The sequence below is a fragment of the Pogona vitticeps genome, chromosome 1 (genome assembly GCF_051106095.1).
Source record: "Pogona vitticeps strain Pit_001003342236 chromosome 1, PviZW2.1, whole genome shotgun sequence".
Lineage (NCBI taxonomy): Eukaryota > Metazoa > Chordata > Lepidosauria > Squamata > Agamidae > Pogona > Pogona vitticeps.
The window spans coordinates 2,699,268-2,726,683 of NC_135783.1; the positions used below are offsets into that span (position 1 = coordinate 2,699,268).

Consider the following 27,416-nt stretch of genomic DNA (forward strand, 5'->3'; position numbering starts at 1 on the left):
GCAAGGCGCGCCACGCCAGAAAGAGTTTCAAAAGGATCCACTGGAAACGCATTGACCATCGATGTGCAAATGGAAGGAAATCATCCTTACACCGTTCCTGTGGACGTATGCCTGCATTTAAATGGCGTGCAGCCTGTGAAATAGTGAGGCACTCTGCACATGCACAGGGGGCTTCTGAGTTTCATCACCAGCATCTCAGGTCAAGGCAGAGACGGACGACCAGCCACCCGCCCCTCAGCCGGTGTTGCCAGGACATTCCCCCCCCCCAAAAGCAAATGTTTCTGATTTTTTTTAGCATCTGTGTAGTAAAGGCTACTGCAGCATAGCTACCGGAAAGGAATGCATTTCTGGAAATGCATGCAATTCAAAAGAAATTAAAATGTCATTTTGCATTTTTGCAAAATGCAAACATTCTCATGAAATGAGCGAAAAATAATTCCCCCCCCCAAAAAAAAACTTGCCATATTGCAGGCCAAGGGAAAGAAAATGTGGTTTCTCATGGGCTTCCTTGTCCTAAATGTGCAGACTCACAAACAGGTTTCATCAAGTACTGTGGTAACTTTAGGTTTCACCAAATGCAGGTCTTTTTAAAGTCTTCTGAGTTGAATCTTTTGGGAGGGGGGAGATACGTTGACATAAAAGCAAAGCGTGCTGCTTATATACCGCCCCATAGCGCTTAAAATTACTCGCTGGGCAGTTTACAATTTCATTATGCAGGCTCCCCATTGCAACTCCTCTCCCACCGAACTGGGTAGTCAATTTACTGATCTTGGAAGGATGGAAGGCTGAGCGAATCTTTTGAGCCAGCTACCCAAACCCATTGGGGTCAAACTCAGGCCGTGAGCGGACTCTCGACTGCAGGACTGCAGTTTAACCCCTGCAACCACGAGGCTCCTCAAGTCGAGAAGTCTACCCGACTGGCCAATTGGGGGCTTGCTTTGACTGGCAACCCATCCAGCCCCTGGGAGACTTCCGGTCACCTAAAACCGGAACCGTTCAGCTAACAACGTGGCAGGACTTAGGTGGCGAGATTGGAAGCCCCAGCACTCTCGGTGAGTGGGATCAGACCCAGAATGGGGGGGGGGGAGAAAGGAAGGGGGGAAAGAAGGAACCCTGGATATTCACATTCTGTTCTGATCTGAGGTTTTGGAGAGCCGGGGGGGGTGGGGGGCACTGCGATGGTCCCGTGGAAAAAAAGTTAGCCCGGCTGGCGTGCAAGTCGTTCTTTTTAGGGTGGCTTTTTGGGGGACTAGAGGGGGCTAGACATCACCCCACCCCATTTTAGCCAAAGATGCCAGGGTCGGAAGCCACAACCTCCTGCGTGCCAACACTCTTCCTGCGCCCCTGCCCGCCCGCCGGTCTGAGAAAGCCGCCTCCCCAGGGAGCTCTCGTCTGCAGGGTGCCAAGACCTGGCGCGACACAAAGCCACGGCTTAGGCTTTGCGTTCCCATCGTCAAAACGAGCCCCGCTCAAAGCCAAGACTCACGCCACCGGCAACCTGCACGAAAGACCACGGGCCCGTTGGCCAACCGTGGCCCAAAGCTGCCGCTAAGCCGTTTGGCCAGCTGGGCTTCCCTGCCCTCTTGGTTAAGAAACAGCTGGACTGTGCCGGAACAGGGATGAAGGAACGGCAAGGAACATCTGGATATGCCCCCGGGGGGGGGGAATCCTGGCTCCAGACCGGGCCCTCCAGTTTCAAGTCCCCCTCGGAAAGACAGTCCCTTTGGCTGGCTTGCTGGAAAGGGGAAGGGCTAGGGGGGAAACGGGAACATTTGGGGGAGAACACCAGGTTATTTCCGTTGTTTCCAAAGCCGTTTTTTCTTTTGGTCCCTCCCCCCCGGGAAAAATTGGAGGGGGAAATGGGGTGTGGAAGATGTTCTTTTACAATGATAAATATGTCTATGATATAGTATTCAAACTATACAACATGAAGACTTTAATGAAAGACTTCTGAGACTTTATTTGTTTGTTTTATTGCTTCATTTGTTTATTCAGTTAGTTATTTAGTTATTTAGGTTAGTTATTTTAGTTAGTTATTTAGTTATTTAGGTTATTTAGGTTATTTAGTTATTTAGTTATTTAGTTATTTAGTTATTTAGTTAGTTAGTTAGTTACCCTGCCTTTCTCCTAAAGGGAGCCAATGCTTGGGGGTGGGCGGGAGTCAAAGCAAAGTTGCATCCTTCCAACAATTAGCAAATGACTGGGTTCCAACACAAGTGAGAGCAAATGTTTGAGGCCTCTAAAGTTCAGCCCGCAGAGTCCGGGTTGCCCCCACGGCCACCCCACCCTTCTTTACGGCCCTGGGTGTGTTTGTGTGACAGAGAGAAGGGAGGGAGATCAACATCCCTGCCAGCAGGAAGATCTCCATCACATAAGCTTCTTAAAAAGGCATGGATATTTTTCAGGCAATTGCAGACATCAGGAGAGAAGATTTACATGCAATCTAGGATAGCACGACATTCGGCACTCGGGACTTCTAATACAGCCAACTTTCAAAAAGAGAGAAGCCTCTGGGCTGTGGATTCATTGCAGGATGCTAAGAACCCCTTGTTCTTACTGTATTTGCTTCACCTCTGATTTTTATTTTTTTTTTTATTTTTATTTTTTGGTGACCTGATGAATGAAACATCTTTTCCTCTACAGCCCCGGTTAGCTTTCACAAACTCCAGGCAGTGGCTTCATTTACTGAGTCACTCCATCTCCTGTTTGGTCTTCCTCTTCTCCTGTTGCCTTCCACTTTTCCAAACATTACTGTCCTTTCCAACCAGTCTTGTCTTCTCCCAATGTGGCCAAAGTAGGACTTCCTGACTTCGGTCATTCTTGCACTCCTGGGAAAGCCATCCAAGAATGACATGGACCAAAACGTTTCCGTTTGTGTCCAGGAAATCAACAAGAGCATCAATAACGGGCCCGACTTTCCTACAGTCTTTCGGCTCCTCCTGCTTGTTTTTGAGAACACACAACCTCTCGGTACACAAAGGTAGTTCTGTTGAGCAGCTCAAAGCCACTGGGAAATACACACAAATCATCAAAATGTCAAAGGCGGTGAGCACACAACATACATTACGAATGTGCCTGGGTAAGAGACACATGCCTTCTGTTTATAAGCAGCACACTTTATGCCCTCTAATTCAGAGAGAAGGAAATGCCCAGAAACTTATGAGAACTAGGAGCAAGAAGCCCCAAAACTTCCCTCCCATTTCAGATGCACGCCAGTTCTGCACACAATTTCTATTCTACTGTGCACAAACCCGTTTGTTGACATGCACAAACTAAAGTTAGAAGTTGGCTTATTTCAACAAACCACTACAGTGGTGCCTTGCTTAGCGATTGCTCCGTTCAGCGATGAAATCGCTTAGCGATGGACTTTTTGCCATCGCAAAAGCGATCGCTTTGTGATGGTCCCTACGGGGAAATTTCGCTTTGCGATGATCACGGGGAAGCGATCATCTCAAAGCCTCATTTTCGGCCAGTTGATCGGCAGTTTCAAAATGGCTGCCAGGTAAACAAAATGGCCGCCTGCTGTTTTGCCTCGCTTAAGAGGCAGCGAAAATGGCGGCGCTATGGAGGATTTTCGCGTACAGGTGAGTTTTTAAGCCCATAGGAACACATTAAAAACGTGTTAATGTGTTCTATGGGCTTTTAAAAAATTCTTTTTAAAAATTCTATGGGCTTTTTAAAATCGTTTAGCGATGACATCGCTTAGTAACGTTTTTCCCGGACAGATTAATGTCGCTAAGCGAGGCACCACTGTATTAGGAGTAATGAAACATGGTGTGCTCTGGTTTGAGTGTAAGTGTCAAACAACCCACCAGAGATTGGCGTTGATGGTCAAGGGGTGGTTCAATATTGCCACCTTCCTCGGCGAGTGTCAGGTGTAGGGATTAGAACCCAGGCCTTCTGGGTCCTAATCTGACATTCCACCCACTAACACCACACGGGCTCTTATGAAGGATGAACCAATATAAAAACAATTCCTCCAAAGCTACATAAAAATACTGTTATCCAGTCATAAGAAGACATCTTGAGCCATTTAGAAAGCTGGGCAGCTTTAAAATGATGCCTTATAGGGATAACTAATCTTCTGAAGATAAGCGCTCCCCCAAAAATTAAGATCAGAAGCCTGCTCTCTTTGATCCGCAGTGATGCCTACCGTAAAAATTGGGAAGTGACTCATCTGCAGCCAAAAGAAAGCAACAATTAATTGCAATAAACCGAGGGTTACAGCTAGGCCAGGGGTTCTGGCGATTACGAGAAAAGTACAATGGTACAGAATATAAAGTGGATTAGAGGAGAGGAAAGTAGATTTTCGAATCAGCAGAAGTAGCAGCAACCGAAGGATGTGTGTGTCATCACGCCAGCGACAGTGTTCTGCACTGAGAAATAGCCCGTTGGCACCTGAATTCAGGACAAAATACGTCCAGCTCATTCAGTTGATTCTGCCAACACGTCCCATACAGACATTCGTAATGTGATGTTCTATCAAGTTGCTTCTGATTTAATAGTGATGCTATGGCTCAATGACCCTCCAACCAAACGCACAGTATACAGATGGGGGGATACTTAGCTCAGTAACATTATAAGCGAGAAGGATCTTGGAATTGTTGCAGATCACGAGCTGAGTATGAGTTAAGCTTGTGGTACAGCTGCAAAAAAGGCAAATGCTATTTTAGGATGCATTGACAGAAGCACAGTCTCCAAATCCCTTGAGGTGCTAGGCCCCCCTCTATTCAGCACTGGTGAGGCCTCACCCTGAGTCTTGTGTCTAGTTCTGGACACCACACTTCAAGAAGGATGCTAACAAATTGGAACAAGTCCAGAGGGAGGGCGAGAAGGAGGATCAGGGGGCTGGAAACCAAGCCCCTAGGAGAAAAGGCTGAAAGAATTGGGCATGTTTAGCCTTGAGAAAAGGAGACCGAGGGGTGATGGGATAGCACTTTTGGAATATTTGATAGGCTGTCATACAAAGGAGGGGCAGGATCTGTTCTTGATCACCCCAGAGCGCAGGAAACACAACAATGGGCTCAAGCTGCAGGAAGGGAAGAGGCACCGAAAGATCATGATGCCCAGCCAGTAGAGGCAGAGCATGAATTGTGCCATCAGCTTGTCCTCTGCAAAGACCCTCCCATCAGAGATAATTTAGATTAGATTAGGCATCCTTCAGTCTCAAGAGACGATGGGAACGTGCTCTGTATGGAGGAGACGGAACAGGATCTAGTGTGGCTGAGGAGGCCAATTCGAGAATGACACAATCCCTTCCACACTGAATACAAACACAGTCTGTCCCTGGTCCAGCTCCTTGGTTTGGCTGGTTTCAGATCTGCCTCTTGGCCTCGGCCTGCTGGACAAGGGTCTCTTCAAATTGGGAGAGGCCGTGATGCACCGCCTGCCTCCAGGCTGAACTCTCAGATGTCAGGATTTCCCATCTGTTGAGATCCATTTCCAAGGCCTTCAGATCCCACTTGGAGATATCCTTGTATCGCCACTGTGGTCTCCTCTGGGGTGATTTCCCTGCATTCATTCTCCATACAGGAGATCCTTTGGAATCCGACCATCAGCCATTCTCACAACGTGCCCAAGCCAGCGTAGACGTCACTGTTTCAGTAATGTGTTCATGCTGAAAATTCCAGCTCGTTCTAGGACTGCTCTATTTGGAACTCTGTCCTGCCAGGTGATACCAAAAATGCATCGGAAACAACGCATATGGAGGGTGTTCAGCTTCCTTTCCTGGCGTGCACAAAGGGTCCAGGACTTACTGCAGGACAGGAGTGTGCTCAGGACACAGGCTCTATAGACCTGGATCTTGGTCTATGCCGTCAGCTTCTTATTAAGCCATACTCTCTTTGTGAGTCTAGAGAACATGGTGGCTGCTTTGCCAATGCGTTTATCCAGCTCGACATCTAGAGAGAGGGTGTCAGAGATGGTTGAGCCCAGGTACACAAAGTCATGAACAACCTCCAGTTCTTGTGTAGAGATGGTAATGGAAGGAGGTGAGTCCACGCCCTGGCCCATGACTTGTCTTTTCTTCAGGCTGATTGTTAGTCCAAAGTCTTGGCAGGCCTTGCTAAAACGATTCATGAGTTGTTGGAGGTCTTCAGCAGAGTGGGCAACAATGGCTGCATCGTCTGCAAAGAGGAAGTCCCGCATGCATTTCAGTTGGACTTTGGTCTTCGCTCTCAATCTAGAGAGATTAAAGAGCTTCCCATCTGATCTAGTCCGGAGATAGACGACTTCTGTTGCAGTTCCAAAGGCCTGCTTCAGCATTAGGCAAACAAGATCCCAAACAGGGTTGGCGCAAGGACACAGCCTTGTTTTACTCTGCTTCGGATGTCAAAGGGATCTGATGTTGAGCCATCAAAAACTACAGTGCCCTTCATTTCCTCATGAAAGGACCTGATGACGTTAAGGAGTTGAGGTGGACCTTGATGGTCTCAGAAGCCCCTTCCAGCTCAATTATTCTATGGTTCTATGATTCACCCAGAGATCTGCCACCGATCCAGAGCTAACTCTCTGTCAACCCCGGGTGGAGATGATTAATGATAGTGGTCTCACATACACTCACCCACCCCACCCCAAACAACCAGGAGTGAGAAGAAAACTCCTCTGATTCTCCCAATGAGAAACCAACCACCCTACACTCTGCAGTTATTTAAAAGGCATAGTGACCAATTCCAGGGTCAAAAAACAAAACACAACCGAATGTTGAACAGACAGACCAAGAAAGACCAGAGGCGAGCTAAGACGGAGGACAATTAAGATGCCAAGCTAGGCGGAGCTGCCTTCCGGGCGGATGACCCCCAGTCCCCACCAGTATGACCATCGAGTCTTGTTGGCCTCAGCGAGTCTGGGAGTCTCCAGCCGTAAACTCTTTCAGGCGACTGGCAAGGAGAATCCAAGCGACTAGCGAAAGAACGCTGGAAATGATAAATCGACTATTGGACTCAAGATGAAAAGAGGGGAAATAGGTTCCAGTATTTTTTATGCTATTTGGGGTAGATCTGTTGAATCTGTATTAGCGAAAGGAAAGGGGAAAAGCCTCTAAACAACAGTCTATACAATTTTGGAAATGAAGTTTGCAATAAAAATATCGTTCAATGGGGTCCTCTAGCCGCCTAGAGTGGTCGTTTGACTACTGTAGATAGGAGGGGTATAAATACAATCAATCAATCAATCAATCAATCAATCAATCAATCAATCAGAAAGAAAGATATGGGGTGCATGGTAGAATTTAGTGTACAAAAAGCACTATTATTTGTATTTTTGTGTTTTTTTCTGTTTTAAATATAATAAAAATATAAACTAAAAAAAAGAATGCTGGAATAAAATCCAGCTCCCAGGACAGACACGTGCCTTGGGACTGCCTTTCAGGTCTGGGGAAAAAATTGCACTTTTCCAGCTTCTGCAATGTGTGAACATGAAAAGCAGTTGCAAATAATAATTTTTTAAAAAAACACAGCTGTGCAGGCTCACACACCATCTCTTGCTGGTAAAATGGATTCTCTTTCTTTTTTCATCGGGACATAAAGGGTCCGGGAATGCCACCCCCCCCCAGGAGAGGGTCATGCCTCTACTCCTCCTGCGGCCATGATCCGAGCATCTTGCTTGCACGCAGCCTCACCTTTCCTCCACCGCCACCCCCAACCCACATCCTCCTGCAGATGGAAATCTGAGCCACGCATCTCCCAGCACACGGCTTCAATGCCAGCCCCCGCCAAACCATTCCATCACCAACCTGCAGGTTTCCACAGTTTGCGAAAGGAAAATCAGAGGCCGGTCCAATTGTTACGCGAATCTGCGACCAGTTGGAAGCAAAGGCAGGCGGTGGCAAAGAAGAACAGAGGAGATCAAGCCGGTGGCGGTGGATCCCTGCCATTGCTCCCTTGCTCTCCCGCCTCTCTCCTGCTGGATTTTCCCTGCATGCAAAGAGGCGCCGAGGATATAAGCCTTTCTGGCCCCCTTCCCACGGAAAGCGCCCGCTTCCCTCCTTGTTTTAATTGCTGCGAGCCGGACGGGAGAGTGTGAGGAGCAATCCTCCCTGACGGGGGTCAGACTGCCCTTGAAAAGGGTCGGAGCGGGCAGCTTTCAGACCGCACCAAATCTTTCCGGCATTGGCATTCAGCAGGCAGTGAGCAAAAGTCCCCCCCTCCACAAGCCTGGACTGGTGATGGTGAGAATCCATTTGTATCCCAGGAAGGTTGGTCTGAAGATCAACATAAAAAAACAAACAAACTAAGATCATGGCCACTGGCTCCATCACCTCCTGGCAAACAGAAGGGGAAGATATGGAGGCAGTGACAGATTTTACTTTCTTGGGCTCCATGATCACTGCAGATGGGGACAGCAGCCACGAAATTAAAAGACGCCTGCTTCTTGGGAGGAAAGCAATGGCAGACCTTGATAGCATCTTAAAAAGCAGAGACATCACCTTGCCAACAAAAGTCCACATAGTCAGAGCTATGGTTTTTCCAGTAGTGATGTATGGAAGTGAGAGCTGGACCATAAAGAAGGCTGACCATCAAAGAATTGATGCTTTTGAATTGTGGTGCTGGAGGAGGCTCTTGAGAATCCCCTGGATTGGAAAGAGAACAAACTTATCAGTTCTGAAGGAAATCAACCCTGAGTGCTCACTGGAAGGACAGATCCTGAAGCTGAGGCTCCAAGACTTTGGCCATCTCACGAGAAGAGAAGACTCCTTGGAAAAGACCCTGATGTTGGGAAAGTGTGAAGGCAAGAGGAGAAAGGGGATGACAGATGATTGAACAACAACAAATCTCAGAAGGCCTCACAGCTCCCTGCAAGGAAGACTCATGGCAGAGTGAAGATCTGACAGCCACATCCCGGTCCAGCTCTGGGCAGAAAGACACATTTGCACCGAAACACCAGCCATCTCACCAGAGGTTGCAAATGCTGGAGCGCTGGTGTTTTTGTTGTTTTTTAAACAACCTTCCATGCTGTCTGCAGAAGCTGTGGCTGGGATGGCCTTTTCTAGGCCAGGGGGACTGTCCATCCACCCAGCGCCAAGCCATCCTCACCGATCCTGCCTCTCTGCTGAGAGCCGTTTCCCTTTCTCCAAGTCTGTTGAAGGCAGTGGCTGAAAGCAGCCTTGTTTGTCCGTCTGCTATTTGATCGTTTCCAATTGTAAGTAATGGAGCGTTTTTATTCTTTCTTCCTATTAATGTCTCAGAGTGAGTTACTGAGACTGTAAGTGCCAGTCAATGAGAATTCTGTGAATCCCTCCATTTCTGCTGTGCAGCTATAGGAACAGAACCAAAAATCGTGACTCTGCAACAGCAAACACAATGCAGAAATGTCTTCCCTTCTCAACTCATGATCACCCTTCTTCCCAAGGGGAAGACGGCGGTTGTGTTAGAGGGAACCACACTATGCAGTACTCCCGGAAAGAAAACAACACAGTCAAACGATCACCAACCCCGACTTGTTGTGTTTTTTCCCCCCTTTCGCACAGCATTAACCGAAACATTCACGATGAAAACTTCTAGGACCCTCAGGCGGACAACCGAGAGCACAGGGCACCGAACCATAGCACTCGAACCAACTTTCCAAAGTTTGCTGGGGATATAGCAACGTCCTCAATCCATCAAGAGGTTTTAAGCCCTCCAGGTTTACACAACCACGGGGGACACCCTGGAAAGTTTCTTTCTCCACTCACAGGTGATGCCCCACAAGCCAGGTCTCGTGTCACAGGGATCCATGCAGTCCAAGAAAAAAAATCACACATTCAGGCCATCACTGACACAGGCTTCTGTATGCACCCAAAAAGTCACACCTCTAAAAACACAGAGAACCAGAAGGCGTGTTCGTTCAGCAGGCATTGGTGCAGAAGACTTGCCCGGGCTCAATTCTGCTGTCGTTTGCAGTGGTTGTGCCAAGCTTGACATTTAATGAAATTGAGCAAAAAAATGAAAGTCACGTTGGGCCCCGTGCCACCGCTCCTAAACACCTCGCAAAGACACCCGAGTTGCTCAGTTAAAAAAACAGAGACGGAGGACAAACTTTGTTGACTGTCAGAGGACCCTGCCATTGTTCATCCCCCCCCCCTCGCAAGGGGATACTGGAGAAGGGCAGAAAAAGTTTGGCTTCTACTGGACGCAGGAAAGAATGAAACCCTCATCAGAGAAGGTCGATGAATGGACCATATGTTCGAGATATAGAGTTTCCAAAAATGTCTATTTCCCCCCCAGGAAAAAAACCAGGAAAAATGTGGGATTTTTTTCCCCCAGGAAAAAAATTGACATTTCTGGAAACGTTTCATCTCTGGAGAGAATTTAAAAACATAAAAAAGTCTCAGACGTCATTCATTAAGGTATTCAGGTCTATCGTTTGTACGCTATGTCATAGACATATCATTCATCATTATAAAAGAACATATGCCACAGTCCATTTTTTTTCCAATTTTTCCAGAAAACAAAACAAAACAAAACATTGCTTGGGGGGGGGGAACAGAAAAACACCTGTTTCTCCCTCCTCCCAATTTTTCCAGTTTTTCCACAGGCCTTCCCATCTCTATAAGGTAAAAGGTAAAGGTTCCCCTTGACAAGTTTTGTCCAGTCGTGTTCGACTCTAGGGGCCGGTGCTCATCCCCATTTCCAAGCCATAGAGCCAGCGTTTGTCTGAAGACAATCTTCCGTGGTCACATGGCCAGTGCGACTTAGACACGGAACGCTGTTACCTTCCCACCGAGGTGGTCCCTATTAATCTACTCGCATTTGCATGCTTTCAAACCGCTAGGTTGGCGGGAGCTGGGACGAGCGACGGGCGCTGACTCCGTCGCGTGGATTCGATCTTACGACTGCTTGGTCTTCTGACCCTGCAGCACAGGCTTCTGCGGTTTAACCCACAGCGCCACCACGTCCCTTTTCCCCACCTCTATATACCCTGCATAATCCCAGAATCCTCTGTAAAGGACAGATAGATGGCCTGATATATATTTCCCAGTTAGTCTGGTCGCCCCAGGCGACCCGAAATTCCACCCAGGCGAGCAACACAGTGAGCCGAAAGGCATGTGGGCTGCCTGTTCTGTTGGAGCCAAGGCAGATTGGTAGGAGACCCTTGGTCCAGATGGGCAGGGTAGAAATCCAATAGAATAGAAATGCAGGCTATCAGCATCCTGAGCAGGCTAGCCAAATGCTAATCAGCAGGCCAGGCAGGTAAGTCGTAATAGACACCTTGGTATCAAATAAATATTCCCTACAAGTCACGGGGTGGGAAACATCCCACTGTCTTAAAAGGGAAAGGAAAACAAACAAATATGCGTACAGCAGCATCTATGAAACTTTACTATATATACAGTATAATGTACACTCCTGGTATAGTCTTTGTACATGCATTCAGAAAAGGAAAAAGGAGAGATTAAATTCGTGGCTGGTCATGCAAAGAACCTGCCTTCATAGCCAAGCGGATAAATGTCAATGAGTTCTTAAAATCACACAGGTTTAAACCACAATTTAAATTTTTTTTTCAAAAAATCAATCTTTTGATTCAAATTGTCCAAAAAATCCCATTAAAAAATTTTAAACCACACATTTAAACCAAATCCACCCTGCCTCCGTACAAACAGATCTGTTATGAGATATTAGTGTTTTAAAGATGTTTGTATATATATAAAAAAAAACACCGAAGGCAAGAGTGGACTTAGCCAGATGGTGCATGCACAGTCCGAGTCCCAAGCTTTGGGGGGGGGGGGCGCGGAGCAACCGGACTTGAAATTCGAACTCAAGACTTGGGACTCTGGCCCCAAGACCTGGACTTAGGGCTTGGTCCTGAAGGTTTGCCAACACCCTTGCTCTTCACATGTCCAGCTACCACCGTGCCAATTATTAACCACGTACAGAACACTACCACGCTTATTAAGGGGTGTACTCAGTAAATAAGTTCTCGTATCAGTTCGTTTGTGGTCTAGTAATGAAGCAGGCTGCAGAGAGGAGGGGAAACAAAAAAAAGACATGTTCTACAAGGATTTGGGGGAATGTCATCAAACATTGGTGGCGCTGCGGGTTAAACCGCAGAAGCCTTTGTGCTGCAAGGTCAAAGACCAGCAGTTGTAAGATCGAATCCACGCAATGGAGTGAGCTCCTGTCGCTCGTCCCAGCTCCTGCCACCCTAGCCGTTCGAAAGCATGTAAAAATGCAAGTAGATAAATAGGTACCACCTCAGTGGGAAGGTGATGGCGTTCCGTGTCTAGTTGCGCTGACCACGTGACCACGGAAACTGTCTTCAGACAAATGCTGGCTCTACGGTTTGGAGATGGGAATGAGCCCCGCGCCCTAGAGTCGGACACGACTGGACAAATTGTCAAGGGGAACCTTTACCTTTACCTTACATCAAACTCCCACCCTGCCAAAATTTCTTATTTCACAAGGATTCGACCAGCTAGGACCAACGAAGGAGATGAAGACTCCAGGCAGGAGTAACACCGAGAAACTTCTGGGCTTACAGCTCCCTGAGATTACAAACTGCTCTTCCCCTTGATCTTTTTTCCAAGACCTAGGAAGCAACCGGTTGCAGTTCATCTTCTGCATTTTCTCTGATGCAAGGAATCTGGACTTTCCCCACCACTCTTTTTCCCATTTCTTCTTTCGAAAGACGCTCTCCGTGGCTTGCATGCAGCCGGACCTCTTTAAAAACAAAATACTTCTTTACGAGGAATTTTTTGTTTTGTTTCGGGCAATATTCTCAGCGATTACCTCCTGCGGTTTTTAATTGCATTCATACATCCAACCGCTGCAGTCAGAAGCAGTGCGCAGCGGGCATGGAGGGGGGGGCATGCCTTTGTTTTATTAGATTTATAGCTAATAAATTTTTGACTCGGCCAACCCCCCTCTCCTCCTGCTTCCCGCGTTGGCCTCCCAAAACGCGGCTGAGAATTGCCAAGGAGGATCATGAAATGCCAGGAAGCAGAAGAGAGTGTACAGAACCTCGCTCTCCTTCGCCACCTCTGCCCACCACAGAGACATCTTTGTTGACAGCCCTGTCTGTGAAGCAAAAGGCAGCTTCTGTTTCTTAAGCATCATTCAGACAGACAGCATAACTTAAGAAGCTTCCCAATCCGGGCCAGAAGGAGACGGGAACTACGTACGCCCTTGCACGCTTCTGCAGCCAAAATAGCACCACCCATTCATGAGAGGGAGGTGCCCGGGGGGGGGGGGTTGCGCTTGGAGGAACCCTACAGTGTGTGGAAGGGCATAGAACATATCCCATCATCATTGCAGAGGAGAAAACTGCCCAAACTATTACACGAGGGAACAGGAGGAGAAAGAAACCTGCTGGGGTGATTGGGCGAGCCAATGGCCACAATCCTAAATGGAAGGGCTTCGTACTGCAAAATTTTGTTGCCGCGCTTATTACAACATAAAAAAACCACAACCCCACATGATCAAACACACCACGGACATGATCTGACTCATGTTCCAGTCTCTGTGGCATTGGGGGAGGTCACTGCCTCGACCTTTCTGGGTTCAGAAATACATTTATTTAACTTTATTTTCTTGCTCAGCGCAGTTTCTTAAAAGTGCACTGCAGTATTCTTACATTATTAAATTCCCACATGGGTGTGCCTGCAGAAGGACGAGTGTTGTGTGGGCTGTGAGTGGACAGGTCGCACCAGCTGGGCATTGTGCACACACATCTGTCCCAGATATCAGGGGTTCCCACAATGCTATTTTAATTTTATTTTTAAACGGAGATCAAAAAATGTCATGGACTCCGAGATGGAGCCGAGCAGAACGCCTCGCTAAGAGTATGAGATGGGTTGCCCTGATATGCATGCCCTCTCTCTGGACACAGTGTGGTTCAATCATGGTGTCCTTCCTTCGTTCCTTCTCTCCCTCCCTTCTCCTCATCCCTCCCCTTCCTCTCTTCCTTCCTTCCTTCTTTCCTTCCTTCCTTCCTTCCTTATCTCCCTCCCTTCTCCTCATCCTTCCCCTTCCTCTCTTCCTTCCTTCCTTCTCTCCCTCCCTTCTCCTCATCCCTCCCCTTCCTCTCTTCCTTCCTTCCTTCCTCCCTCTCTCCTTCCTTCCTTCCTTCCTTCCTTCCTCCCTCCCTCCCTCCCTCTCCTTCCTTCCTTCCTTCCTTCCTTCCTTCCTTCCTTCTCTCCCTCCCTTCTCCTCATCCCTCCCCTCCTCTCTTCCTTCTTTCCTTCCTTCCTTCCTTCCTTCCTTCCTTCCTTCCTTCCTTATCTCCCTCCCTTCTCCTCATCACTCCCCTTCCTTCCTTCCTCCCTTCTCCTCATCCTTCCCCTTCCTCTCTTCCTTCCTTCCTTCTCTCCCTCCCTTCTCCTCATCACTCCCCTTCCTCTCTTCTCATCACTCCCCTTCCTTCCTTCATCCCTTCTCCTCATCCCTTCCTCCCTCCCTTCCTCCTTTCCTTCCTTCCACTCTGGGCAGCTTAAAATAATATAACATAAGCATATGACAAACAACAGTAATTAACGAAAAAAGCATTACACAAACCAAAAAAAAGTGTCTGTATATATGTAGTACATACATATATACATGCTACCCTAAAACATTTGCATACATATAGGCCCCTAAAACAAAACAATAGCACAAGTTTTGGAAACTCATTTTTTTTAAAAAAACCCAGTAATCATGTTTTTAAAACAAAGCAGGAAACAGCCTGAAATGAAAGTGTGAACAGTCAGTTCAGATGGCAATTTTAATTTTAATTGAATTGATTTAACTGCACCCTGCCAGCTGGCTGGGGCCTTGGAGAAAACCAAGCCATTGAGCCGCAATCAGCGGAAACGCTCAGAAGGCGTAAGGTCTGACCCCCCCCGCCCCCTCCAATTGGTCCAACCGAGAATTTAAAAATGGATTCGGCTAATTTTGTTATTATTATAAAAATTCCACAGTTTCGAGCACTCCTCTTGAAATTTCTGCACACATCTGTATAGGGGTAAACTCCTCCCCCCCCCCCGGGAAGGGAAGGATGTTTGTATGCAATTCAACCCGTAGCCTGATGCCAAAATCCAGAAGTGCTCGAGTCTGCCACGGAGTTTAGAAAACAGTGTGGAGGGTTGTTGTTTTTTAAACAAGAACTCCCAGAATCTCCCATCTGGTGTCCGGGAACCTTAAAGACGATTATATTTTAATGTAAAATTTGTCAGACATATGGGGGAAAAAATGAAATATTGGATGAAAAAATGTCACCAATTTCACAAGTAAAACGTCCTAAATATTCATTAGCTCTTGGGTAACGGGACCTCAGCATGCAGTAACTTCTAGCCTGTGTGTCTTAGGGTACTGCTGTAAAGTTTCCTCCAGGAGACAGAAAACAGACACCAGACATGAGCGAAGATGAAGGGGGAGGGAGAAGAGAGAGAAGGGGTGGGGTGGGAGTTTCAAGACTGGCGATTTAGCTAAAACCCAAGAGAGGAAAAAGAAATGGATGCAAGTAGATATGAAAGAAGATGGCAGGGGAATCATGCGTGTTAAGGTAGGGAATATTGACCATTTTGATGAGAGAAGGGCTTGGTAGTTATGAAGAAAAGCACAGCGGCGCTTGATGGCAGCCAAAGTGTCACCTTCGGTAGTGGCTCAAGAAACCCTGACTTCTATTCAATCCATGTATATGGGTGTCCACCCTGTGTATAAATTTCATCTCAGCTGTTCCCTCCTGTATTCTTGATTTCTAACAATTCTGTTCTATAATAGTGACTTTGTGAGCAGACACCATAAACAGAGCAGATTCACATTCCTTGAGAAGCTAAAAACTGCAAAAAAAAGGGGAGGGGGGGAGGGAGACACAACAAGATGCCTTTACTAGACCCCAGCTGCAAGATCACAACTGCCCCGAGAAAGAAGCAGAGAAAACTAGCTGATCTGTTGCCACCGTTCACCGCTTTACAAGATCCCAGGTCATGTTCACCATAATCCCAGCTTATATCTTTCCAAAGCAATCCTAAGGTAGACAGACACTGTGTTCTTTATGAAATATATATATCTCCTACCCAATCGAGGCTCAAAGGCTGGAAGCTGGCCGGAGCGCCCTTTGCCAAGCCAAACGGGCAGATACCCCTTTAATCGCCTCTTGCCATACAGTTTCAACCCAGAAGGGCCGAGGGATCAGGGAGGGTGGCCGAGGAGGGGGAAGACCTGCCGCCAGCTGTCAGACATGAGCGGCCCCATAAAGGGTAGGGATTTCTCTCTTGGACATTGGTGGAGCCGGGAGGGGGGGGGGCCTGCCATCTGGGCCAGCGAAGGATAAAATGCAATCAGACTAAGTAGACGGACGGGTGTGAGCCAAGAGAGACAAAGAGAAAGATGCTCGGGGTTTTTCCCCATCCTAGAACGGGCAGGGTTCGGCCGGTGGGATCATTCTGTCTCTTGAGCAGAACCTCAAACCTCACGGGGCAACCTCACAACTCCCCAGGCAACCTTGGAAAAAAGCTCCTCTCATTCAGCCCCCACCCCACCCCTCCCCGTCCTATCTACCTCGCAGGGGCGGTGTGAGGGTCCTGTATTGGCCACGAATGGCCGTGTGGCACTGCAGGCTAAAGAGTGGGCCACGGCGTCTCCATCCCAGTTCAAACAGCAGGATCTTCTTACTGGACGGCACTGGGCCGGTGACACACTTGCTCAGCCCCAGGTGGATCTGATGCAGTAGAAAAGTTACACCTGGAGGATGCCCCCCCCCGGTTGCTGATCGATAGGGATCCGTTCTAAGGAATGCTGCAGTTCCTCATTGGAGAAGATCCTCAGAATCTGTTACGGTTTGGAAAAATCTTACAGGACTCCAAAATCGGTGTATTCCCACAAATTCTCTGGATGGAGTTTATGACAGTTGAAGAAGGATCGAATCGGCCTAACCATGGAGAAACATCTCTACCTTACAGGATTCTTCGGAAGATCAGAATAGCATAAATCCATATGTTGAGTCCTGAGCTTTTTGGGGGGGGGTGGAGATCTGGAGGCGTACCTATGTGATCAATATTCACCCAAACACCCCCCAGAACAAATAGGGACAACCCACCCCTGATCCCAATGTGCATGGATGAAGGAATTCAAGTCAACCCAAACCTTGATCCACCTACGTTCTTGACAGGAGATGGATCTTGAGGAGCGAGAAGACATGTAGCCGAGAGGGACAGAAAATGATACGTACAGTGGTGCCTCGCTTAACGAGCGCACCATTTAACGACGAATCCACATAGCAATCTATTTTTTTGATCGCTAATGTGATCACATTGCGATGTTCTGAATAGGCAAAACATCACATTGCGATGATCGGTAAGCGTTTTGCTTACCGATCTTCGCATTGCGATGTTCCTAGAACAGCTGATCGGCGGTTCCAAAATGGCTGTTGGGTGCCCAAAATGGCTGCCGCAAGTGTTTTTGCGCCCTGCCCTCGCTTACCGAAGGCGTGAAAATGGCAGTGCTATGGAGGAACTTCGCTGAACGGTGAGTTTGGAAGCCATAGGAACGCATTAAACAAAGTTTAATGCGTTCCTATGGCTTTTTCCATTCCATTTAGCGATGTTTATGCATAGCGACGATTAATCCGGAACGGATTAACGTCGCTATGCGGGGCACCACTGTACAGTATATTAAAGGTCAGATCCTTTAAGAGCCCACTTCATTTTTTCCATGGATTTCAAGCCGGTGAAGGACGACTCATGTTGGCCCACCGCTAGAAAAGCAAATCTTGCAGAACAGCCTGCAGGGGAAATAGGGGGTTCCTTTTTTTGGACGACGATTCCCATGATGGCAGGTGGGGGGATCTTGGGAGATGTTTTACCTAGAAGTAACTTTTCCAAGTTTGGACCAGAACATTCAGCTTCCTGGAGCAGCGAATTTAACACTGCCCAGGTGGGCTCCCGTCAACTCTACCAGGTGGGACATTTGCCAGCTCACTTCAGAAGAGGGAAACTGAGGCTGAGGGACAGGAATTTGCCCAAAGTCATAATGGCAGCCAAGGCTCTTTGCCCCTATAAAACCCTCTGACTTAAATGAGATCTGCCACTTATATAATACCCTAAGAGAGAATCCAATATGCAATATGCAGATGAAAATGGAATAACGAACTGCATGGGGAAACTTTTGAAACAACACAACCTACAAACAGTATTCAAGCCCACCACAAAAATACAACAAATGTTATGGTCAGCAAAGGACAGAAGGGACCCCCTCACCACCGCAGGAGTATACCGGATACCTTGTAGTTGTGGCCAGGTATATATTGGAACCACAAAACGAAGCATCCGCACCAGAATCAAAGAACATGAGAGGCACTGCAGACTAAAACAACCAGAAAAATCTGCGGTAGCTGAACGTGCCCTGAAACAAACTGGACATGAAATTCTATTCCAAAACACTGAAATACTGGACAACACCAGCAATCATTAGGTCAGACTGCACAGGGAAGCCATTGAAATCCACAAGCACCAGCAGAACTTCAACAAAAAAGAGGAAAGTTGGAAACTCAACAAAACTTGGCTCCCAGCTCTCAAAAATACAGCATGCAAAAGGTCAACAAACTCTACCCAGCCACAAGGACCAGAGATAAATACACACAAAAGACCAGCTAATGACACCCATCAACCACAGTGACAGATAATCTCTTCTCCTTAGCACAACAATACATCCACAACAAGACACAGTAATCACCCATCTACAGAAAAAAACAAAAGCCTATCTCACAGCCATAAATACTCCACTCCCAAGCATACTACACCAGAGCAAAGAGTACTGTCCTCTGAAGATGCCAGCCACAGAGACTGGCGAAACGTTAGGAAGAACAACCTTCAGAACACAGCCAAAGAGCCCGAAAAACCCACAACAACCATTGAATTCCCCCCCTTTTTTTTAAATCATGGGAGGTTCATCAAAGCCCCAACATGTTTGAGAAGCCACACGGGAATTCCAAAGGCTAAGTATGGTCATTCTGTTGCCAGAGTTAGATGCACAAGGTGGGAGAAGAGAGCGCTAAAAGCCACAGCTGTACAAACACGGGGAGAGCTCTAAATCACATTTTTTAAAAAATACCCAGTGCGATTCACACTTTTGTTATTACAGTTCTCCTACAATGCGATAGGAGTCAAATTATAACAGGGAAAAAAATCAAAACAAGCCAAAACCAAACAAACAGGGAGCTGTGATGTCACTACCATTATCGGTGAAATTCCTACATGGACAGACTCCCTGTGCCGCCGACCGCACACGGAATGTTCATAAACACTCTTAACATGGGAGGAAGTCCAACAGTTGGTGGAGAAAGCAGCCGATTGCCTTGGGCAGGAAAGCAAGGCTATAGCTGAGGTTTAAACTGTGTTTTGTAAAGCTGCAGGGCTTCCTTGAACCTCATCCAGGAGAAGAGGATGAGTACAGAGCGGACAATCACCCTACCCAGCATTTGAAGTTTTCCACTGCAATGCATGGCGGGGATCTATTCGGTGTGCAGGGAGACCCACAAGTCCCTAACCCTACACCCCATATAAACCACACATGCTCTTTAGAATAACTGGAAGCCACCAAAATTCACTGGCCTGAAATCTCCATCATTATATTTTATTTTATTTATTTTATTTTAACTCCCCTGCTAATGGCTGGGGAAAAGAGGGTGGGGGATAGTGAGCTGGCGTTTTATCAGAGGCACATACTCGCTACCTCTGGCAGGCCACAGGGGTTTCTCTGCTGCATGCATTTTTTTTAATAAAAGGCATAGGGCACACAACAATTATTTTTGGACTACGGTACCCAGAAAGCTGAGAGCTGTTGCCACGCCATATGCGTGCTCAACCATCCCCCCAAAACGTGCAATTCGTTTTTGCTTACCTCTGGTTCTTTTTGGAGTGGCTACAGAAGCACCCACTCTATGGGGTGCCAAAAAGTTGAGAGGAGGAGAAGAGGGGGAGATCCTCTCCCCCCACCACCACCACCCTGGCTACTTTTGCAAATAAAACCCACAATCCACACTTGTGCTCCAAGGGTGCTATTTGCCTTCGAGATGGAAGAACCGCTGCAGGGTCAGCTTTCTATGCAGGGGAAGCAGCAGCTGGAGGAGGGCAACGGTGGAAGGAATCAAAAGCGAATTACTCTCTCCTGCACGGTGGTCCTGATGATGATTCTCAAGCCCTGGCATGCTATTAGAATCCCAGAATCATGACATGGGAAGGGGCCTATAAAGCCATCACGTCCAAACCTAGAAATGTAACATTTCCAGAAATTTTAAAACCATTTAAAATGGCTTTGGGAGGGAAAAAAAAATTAAATTTCCATTCTACACCCCCCCCCAGGTCTTCCCATCTCTAGTCCAACCCCCCCCCCCCTGCTCAAATGCAGGGACACAAATCAAAGAACGTCCCATCGTGATTTAAATTTCTCTCAAAAAGAAAAACTTCAAGGGTCCCCCCAAATCAGGCACTCGTTTTAGCATCTCTCCTGGCTTGACCTTTTGAAAACCATGGGTTGGGGGGGAGAAGTGACCGTCCATGGTGTGCGGCTGGGCGAGGATGCTGCTTTTTGGAAAAACAGGCAGAAGGACAAGGAAATGGTATTTGACAGCTTATTGACATGGCTTGGGTTCCCCGACTGCCAGCGATGAAGACACATGCATGGGGTCAACCCACAGAAAGGGAGCTGAAGGAACTTGGACCAAGCCACGAAAGCCCCCCTGAGCTTGCATTTCCACCTCAGACCACTGGGTTCAAACCCGGGCAGGAAGCGGATAAACAAAACCCATCCAGAGGTGCGCATGTGGGCAAGAGGCGGTGGAGGCTCCTTTTCCACTCGCTGGCGTCTGGCTTGGAGCAGGATTTCTCTTGAGTAAGGACAGCTCCAGAACCCTTGTGCAAGGGGCCGCCAAAAGTAAAAATTAAAAAAAAGCTCTCGGGGGGGGGCAGCGTTTGCCGCCTCCAGGCTTACCCAGGAAAACACCCCTCAGGTGTGGGTGTGGGTGTTTGGGTCATTTGCATGGAAAGGAAAGCCTGCCCGCCCCTCAGAAGGGGGGGCTTTTGCAAACCCCAGTTCTGACCGTGGACCACCTCTGGGCATGCGGGCATCTCTTGACAGCCGCCAAAGCAGAGGCCGGGGGGGGGGGGGGAGACGGTTGCCAGGCTTCCCTCTGCCCGCTGTCTCTGGCTGGCATGCAGGGCACCCGAAATAAACAGAGAGAGAGAGAGAGACACCCTCTAGATGGGAAGCACTGGAGACCCCCCCCCAAACATCAGAGGCTCAAGCCCTTGCAACAAGGCGATCCAGACTCTGTCAAACTGGCAAAGGTGCTTTCTTTGTGGGGGGGGTTGTTGTTTGGCTCATTCCCTCGGATGGTGCACTTCCCCCCCCCACCCCAATCTCTTTGGCGATTTCTCTCCGCTTGCCATCTGTTCCATCAGGGCCCAGGGAGCTGACACCCCCCCTCTACTTCCCCCCCCCAAGGAGGAGCTTTACAAAAAGCAGCCAGGAAAACAGTTTGAAAAGGGTGGGGGGGTTGTTCCTGGAGGAAAGGACCCCCAACCCTGCTGGGGGAGGGCGTTGTAGAAGATTCTTTCCCCCCCCCCAGCAGATCTAAGTCTTTTCCTCCAGAAACATCCCCCCCCCAAAAAAAAAAAGAATAATAGCAGAGCCGTGGGTCTCGGGCTCTGCAGAGGACAGAGCGGGGGGGATCGTGCGAATGCACCCCCACTCTCCCCAAATAAAGCTCTCGGGGGGGGGGTGAAGGCTCCTTCCTTGGGGGTGGGGGTGGGGGGGTGACAGCGCATCCAGCCCTGCACGGAGACGCCCCTCCCCGGCCATCGGAATCCCCGGACAATCCCCCCCCGGGTTGGGGGGCAGGAGGGGCGCAGAGGTGGGCCCGGGCAGGCCAAGGCCAGGCTGCAAGACACCCCCCCACACACACACACACCCCGAGTCGACGCGGGAGGGGCGATGCCTTGCAAGCCTCGCTTCTTAAGGGGGGGGGAAAGTATACTGGAGGGACTGGTGGGGCCCGGAGGGGGGGGGGGAGGACGCTCCTTTCCGGGAGATCCTCTGCAGAGGGGGAGATCCTGCACCAAACAAGGGAAGGATCAGGCCCGGGAGGTCTTGGCGGGGAGGGGGGCAACGAGGGTTTGCCCCCCTCCCCCCAAAAGCAGCCCCCCTCTCCTGCAACAAATGCAACCAAAGGGGGCTCAAGCAGCCAGTCCCTAGCAAGGACCGGGGAGGGTGTGTGTGAGGAAAACACCCAAAGAACGTGGGAATGCGCGCGACGCGTGTCTTCCCCTTACCGTACATGGCTCAGCCTCCGCCGCGCGCCTCTCTCTCTCTCTCTCTCTTTCCCGGGCGCGTGGGCGGGGCCGGCCGGGCCGGGAAGGCCATGAATGAACCGGGAGGGGCGGAGCCGGGGCGGGGCCCCATTCACGCGTCACGCGGCCCGGGAGGAGGGGCGGGGCTAGGAGCAAGGGGCGGGCCCGCCGCTAGGCACGCCTCTCCAGCGGTGGGGGCCGCGGGGAAAGGGGATATTTTGGGGGTGTTTTAGGATGGAGAAGGCTGGAGGGATAGTGGTTAGTGCCCCCCCCCCGGTCAGGAATAGGAAGAGTCACATGCAGATCAGCTTTCTTAGGGGGAAGACCTCTTGGGGAGGGTCTTTAATAAGCTTCTTGATTCATCAATGAGAGCCAGAGGTTGGGGGTTCGATTCCCCTTCCCGGCTGGGCTTGGAATTCCATCCATAAAGTCCTAAGACTGATTGATTCATTAAGCTTGGGGATCTTTCAAATCAAATCAAATAAATTTATTGTCATTGTATGTCTATTCATAGCATACCTATACAACGAAATTCACACAGACACCCAGAGACCAGACCCACATGCACACACATTAAAAAAAATCCCCAAACACTCCCCCCCCCACTAAAAATCATATTTCGGACTCCAATTCCAAGAATCTGTAGTCCAAAGAAAATAAGAAGAAAGTCCCCAGGGTGCCAGGAAAAAAGAGGAACTTTCCCCCATTCCACCTTGCAGGGGTGTTGTGAGCCTTAAAGGGAGAAAGGAGGGTGTGCTCTGCAGGCTGCCAAGGTCACTTTGGGGGGGTGTGAAGATTGTGGGGGTCAGGTTGTGGCTTTTCAGCACCAAGCCGTGGAAAGAAAAGTGAGTCCCTGCCCCAAGAGGGCTACAGTCTAAATTCCAAAACGGATGCAGTTGATGGGGAGGGTGAGGGTCTGGGGGGGGTCTTTCTGCCGATCCTTCCTTTCCCCTTGAGCAAACTGGGGAGGGTTTTTAATCCCCCTTCGGGGGGGAGGGCGAACCCATGGTAAGTAAGAATTGCTTGAACCACAAGCACAAAGTTCAGTCCATGAGAGATCTCTTTGTACATGTGGAAAACCAAAGAAAAATAAGGAAGCCCCCCCACACACACACACACACCATGAGGTGCTAGGTTTCTAGCTGCAGGGCTCCCTCGCCAGGGCTGCAGTCTTTGGGTGGCTGCCAATGGCTTGGCCTTGCGGTCCTGCCTCCGCTCACCGGCGGTTTTATTTTAAGCCTGTTGACTCAGAGTGAGGCCCCGCTGCCTTCCCAAAGAGGGGCTGCGTAGGCTTGGCAGCCACAGCACATGGCTTGCTCCGCCAGGCTGTCGTGAAGAGGGGACCGAGCACAGTGAAAAACGTGGGCAAAAAGGCTAAAAGAAGTGGTAGAGGGATCACAACCTGGAAAGTGGAAGCTTTCCCCAGTGTCTCACATAGATGCACATATGTGCGCTGAACATTCAGTTTGCAAAAATCAGACAGGATAAAAAAAAAATTGAAATTAAACTTAATTATAAACCATCATGATTCATCAGCCATCACATCAGTCCTGATTTATGGCAACCCTTTCCAAGGTTTCGAGGTACGGTATAGGGTTGATTCTCTCCTTACTGCAACAGGCTCAGGATTCCTGCCGAAATGCAATTTAATGTGATGATTAAGATAGGTATAATAATCACATGCTGTCAAGTCACTTCTAACTGACGGTGACCTTTTTCCAGGGTTTTCCGAGTAGAGAAGAAGACTCAGAAGTGGTTTACCCTTTCGTTTTTGGAGGGGTGCCATGGGACAGCGCAGCTTGCCCAAGGCCACCCAGGCTGGCTGTCCTTGCAGGATCCACAGCAGAGAATCCAATTCTGAATTTCTGTCTCTTCAGCCAGATTCCTAACTCACTGAGCTATTCAGCATTTAACTTGGAAATTAAAAAAAAAATACAGTAGTTTAAAATCTGCATCTTTAGACTTGCTCATAAATGCCAAGGATATTTTAAAGCTGTTAAGGATGTTTTTTTTTTAACAAATTGTGATGTTTTCCTCTCTTTCCCCAAAGCCACCCCTTCACATGTGCAAGTGTACAGGAGGAAAGATGCTTAGAGGAAAATTGAATTAGAAGAGTTTATGTGCAACTGTTTGCTAATGGATTTGGGATCGTCTGCTCCGAGTCATTCTTACCCAGAAAAAACGACTCTATAATAATCAGAGCTGGGGTATAGAATCAGGGTTGGTGGATTCTGGGAGTTGTAGTCTAGAAGGATAACTTCTACAAGTTCTAATTGTAATCCTGTCTGTAATGAAAACCCTCTTTCTAGGCCAAGTGTCCACAGTAGCATCTGCAAGACACACAAATACACACACAAAGCATCTGGGCTGCTGCATCTCCTTCCCAAGGATCTGGATGGGGGTGGGAGGCTGTGAAAACGCCAGCCTCCCCCGCTCAGTGACGTCAGCCAGAGCTCCAGTTTGGAGGAGGAGAAGGAGCAGCAGCCCTGGCTTTGGAGGAACTGCAGTGGCACCGGCTATTTTTGGACCGGCTGCTGGAGGACAAGGTCTCTGGTTTGAAACACAGCAAAGGCGTCATGGCAGGGAGCCCAGAAGGCAGGCAGGCAGGCAGGCAGGCGCTGGGTCTCCCTCCGAACAGGCAGGGAGGCTCCAGGGAGGAACGGTTGGAGCCCAAAATGAGGTTCTGGGCTTCTGCACTCCAGATGCCAAGCATCCCTGTGGGGTTCCGGGTGTGGGGACAGAAAAAAGGCCTGTTTCATGCCTTTAGGGAAGGAAGGAAGGAAGGAAGGAAGGAAGGAAGGAAGGAAGGAAGGAAGGAAGGAAGGAAGGAAGGAAGGAAGGAAGGAAGGAAGGAAGGAAAAGATAGAAAGATGGATGGATGGATGGAAGGAAGGAAGGAAGGAAGGAAGGAAGGAAGGAAGGAAGGAAGGAAGGAAGGAAGGAAGGAAGGAAGGAAGGAAGGAAGGAAGGAAGGAAAAGATAGAAAGATGGATGGATGGATGGAAGGAAGGAAGGAAGGAAGGAAGGAAGGAAGGGAGGGAGGGAGGGAGGGAGGAAGGGAGGGAGGGAGGGAGGGAGGAAGGAAGGAAGGAAGGAAGGAAGGAAGGAAGGAAGGAAGGAAGGAAGGAAGGAAGGAAGGAAAAGACAAAGATAGAAGGGAGGGAGGGAGGAAAGATTAAAGAAAGACAGGGAGAAACAAGGAAGGAAGGAAGGAAGGAAGGAAGGAAGGAAGGAAAAGAGAAGAATGAATGAATGAATAAAGGAAGGAAGAAAGGAAGGAAGGAAAAGAGAAGAAGGAAGGAAGGAAGGAAGGAAGGAAGGAAGGAAGGAAGGAAGGAAGGAAGGAAAGATTAAAGAAAGATGGAGAAGGAAGGAAGGAAGGAAGGAAAAGAGAAGAAGGAAGGAAGGATTAAAGAAAGAGGGAGAAAGAGGGAAGGGAGGGTGGGAGGGAGGGAGGGAGGGAGGAAGAAAAGAAAGACCACACAGCTCAAGCAAGCCTCCCCTCAAACCCTGGCCCTAATCAAACTGTTTCCTGAGGAGGGCTTACAGTGAAGCAGGTAGAAATGGGGGAGGTCCCTTTTTGGCGAACTTCAAGTCCCAGAAAACTCCATCCAGCCAGGCTCCATTTTTCCCCTCTCGTCCAGCTAAAAGTCACTTTCCCCCCCTCTGTGTGGCGAAAAGGTCCTTCTCTCCTGCACAGCCGGTTGTGGGGGGGGGTGTAAGAGAGGCACCCCCTCTACCTGTCGGCCAGGTGAGATCATGAGATCCTCCTGAGCAGTGCGGCCCAGATGTCTCAGCCACCCGCTCCAGCCTTCGGTCATGCAGAGAGCGTTGCTGTGCGGGGCTGTGGGAATACAAACGGTGGGGGAAAACGATTCTTTATGCTTAGAGGAGACCACCACCCCACCCCCAGGTTTCTCCTGTCTCCGATCATCTATTCTATTCTGACTTAAGCGGTTTCTTTAAGACAAAACGTAGCAAGAGGTGGTTCTGAAGGCTAAATTATCTCTTAGGTTTGATCCTGCCACCTGCGATCCCTTCTGGGGTTTGCATTCCTATTAGCCCTCTGTTTGGGCTGTACTTTTTTTCCCCTTCATTAGGGTGTCCCTGAATGGACTTATTTCCGAAACCACGCTTACGACTCTTGGTCTCTGATCAAGGATTTAATGTTCCCACGCTGTCCAGGCCTCCTTGATTTTACTGATGCTTCATTTCAGCCTAAGGTCGGCTGTTAGGCGATATTACGGCTTTTAAATTTACTATGGGTTTTCATAATTTTCGTTCATGTTTATTTTATTTATTTATTTATTTATTCAATTTATATGCCGCCCACACTACCCAGAGGTCTCTGGGCGGCTTACAATAATTAAAATTCAATACAGTAAAAGATAAAATTATTAAAATACAATTAAGATACAATTAAAATTGCCATCAGACCCACAGCTAATATTATTTCAATTAAAAGCCTTCTGGAACAGGAAGGTTTTGACCTGGCGCCGAAATATCATCAGCGTCAGCACCAGACGAATCTCAGTCGGGAGGGCATTCCATAGTCTGGAAGTTTTGATCTTATAACTGTTGTGTTTATTGATTTGATTTTTTCTTGCTGTTGCATTTTTTAAATATGTAAACTGCCCAGTGGCCTTGGCAGCCAGATGGGCGGTATAGAAATCAAATGAATGGATGAATAAATGAATGAATAAACAAACAAATAAATAAATGTGGCAGGATGTCCAGCTACATCTTTTACGTGATAGAGGTGTATTCTTTAAATGGGTCATTCCTGACCTTAGGAAAATTGCTTTTTTTGAACTACAAGTCCCATCATTCCCCGTGCAATGCATACCTGCTTGCACAGATTAAACACATGGCTCCTGGTGCTGAGTCTGTCATCACAGGGGGATCTATAGTACAGAGGCTGGAACGTTACTTGTATGGGCTACCTTTCCCAAGGTCCTCTGACTGCATGATAACTAGACGGGGGGGGGCGGGATTCTTTGCTGTTAGCCACCCAGAGTGGTATAATATACCAGATGGGCGGGATATATATAAATAAATAAATAAATAAATAAATAAATAAATATTCTGGGTGTTGTGATCCAGAAAATAAACTTTTGCAGCTCTGTGTAAATGGACGCAACAGATGCAATGACAAACACACGATTTTAAACTGCTAGAG

General features: G+C 48.4%; 1 protein-coding gene across 4 annotated transcripts in view; it reads right to left on the reverse strand.

Moving 5' to 3' along the window:
• Window positions 1-27,416, reverse strand: part of EFR3B (EFR3 homolog B) — a 109,815-nt gene that overhangs the window by 64,876 nt on the left and 17,523 nt on the right. Inside the window, exon 1 of one of the 4 annotated variants that reach the window (XM_072986196.2) lies at window positions 22,220-22,307. The exons of 2 other annotated variants lie outside the window; for them this stretch is intronic. In XM_072986196.2, the coding sequence (XP_072842297.2) occupies window positions 22,220-22,226 (7 nt within the window). In that variant the 5' untranslated portion in view covers window positions 22,227-22,307. Of the gene's footprint in view, window positions 1-7,732; window positions 8,058-22,219; window positions 22,308-27,416 lie in introns of those variants that run through there. One more of the 4 variants, XM_072986202.2, reaches the window with a different exon arrangement.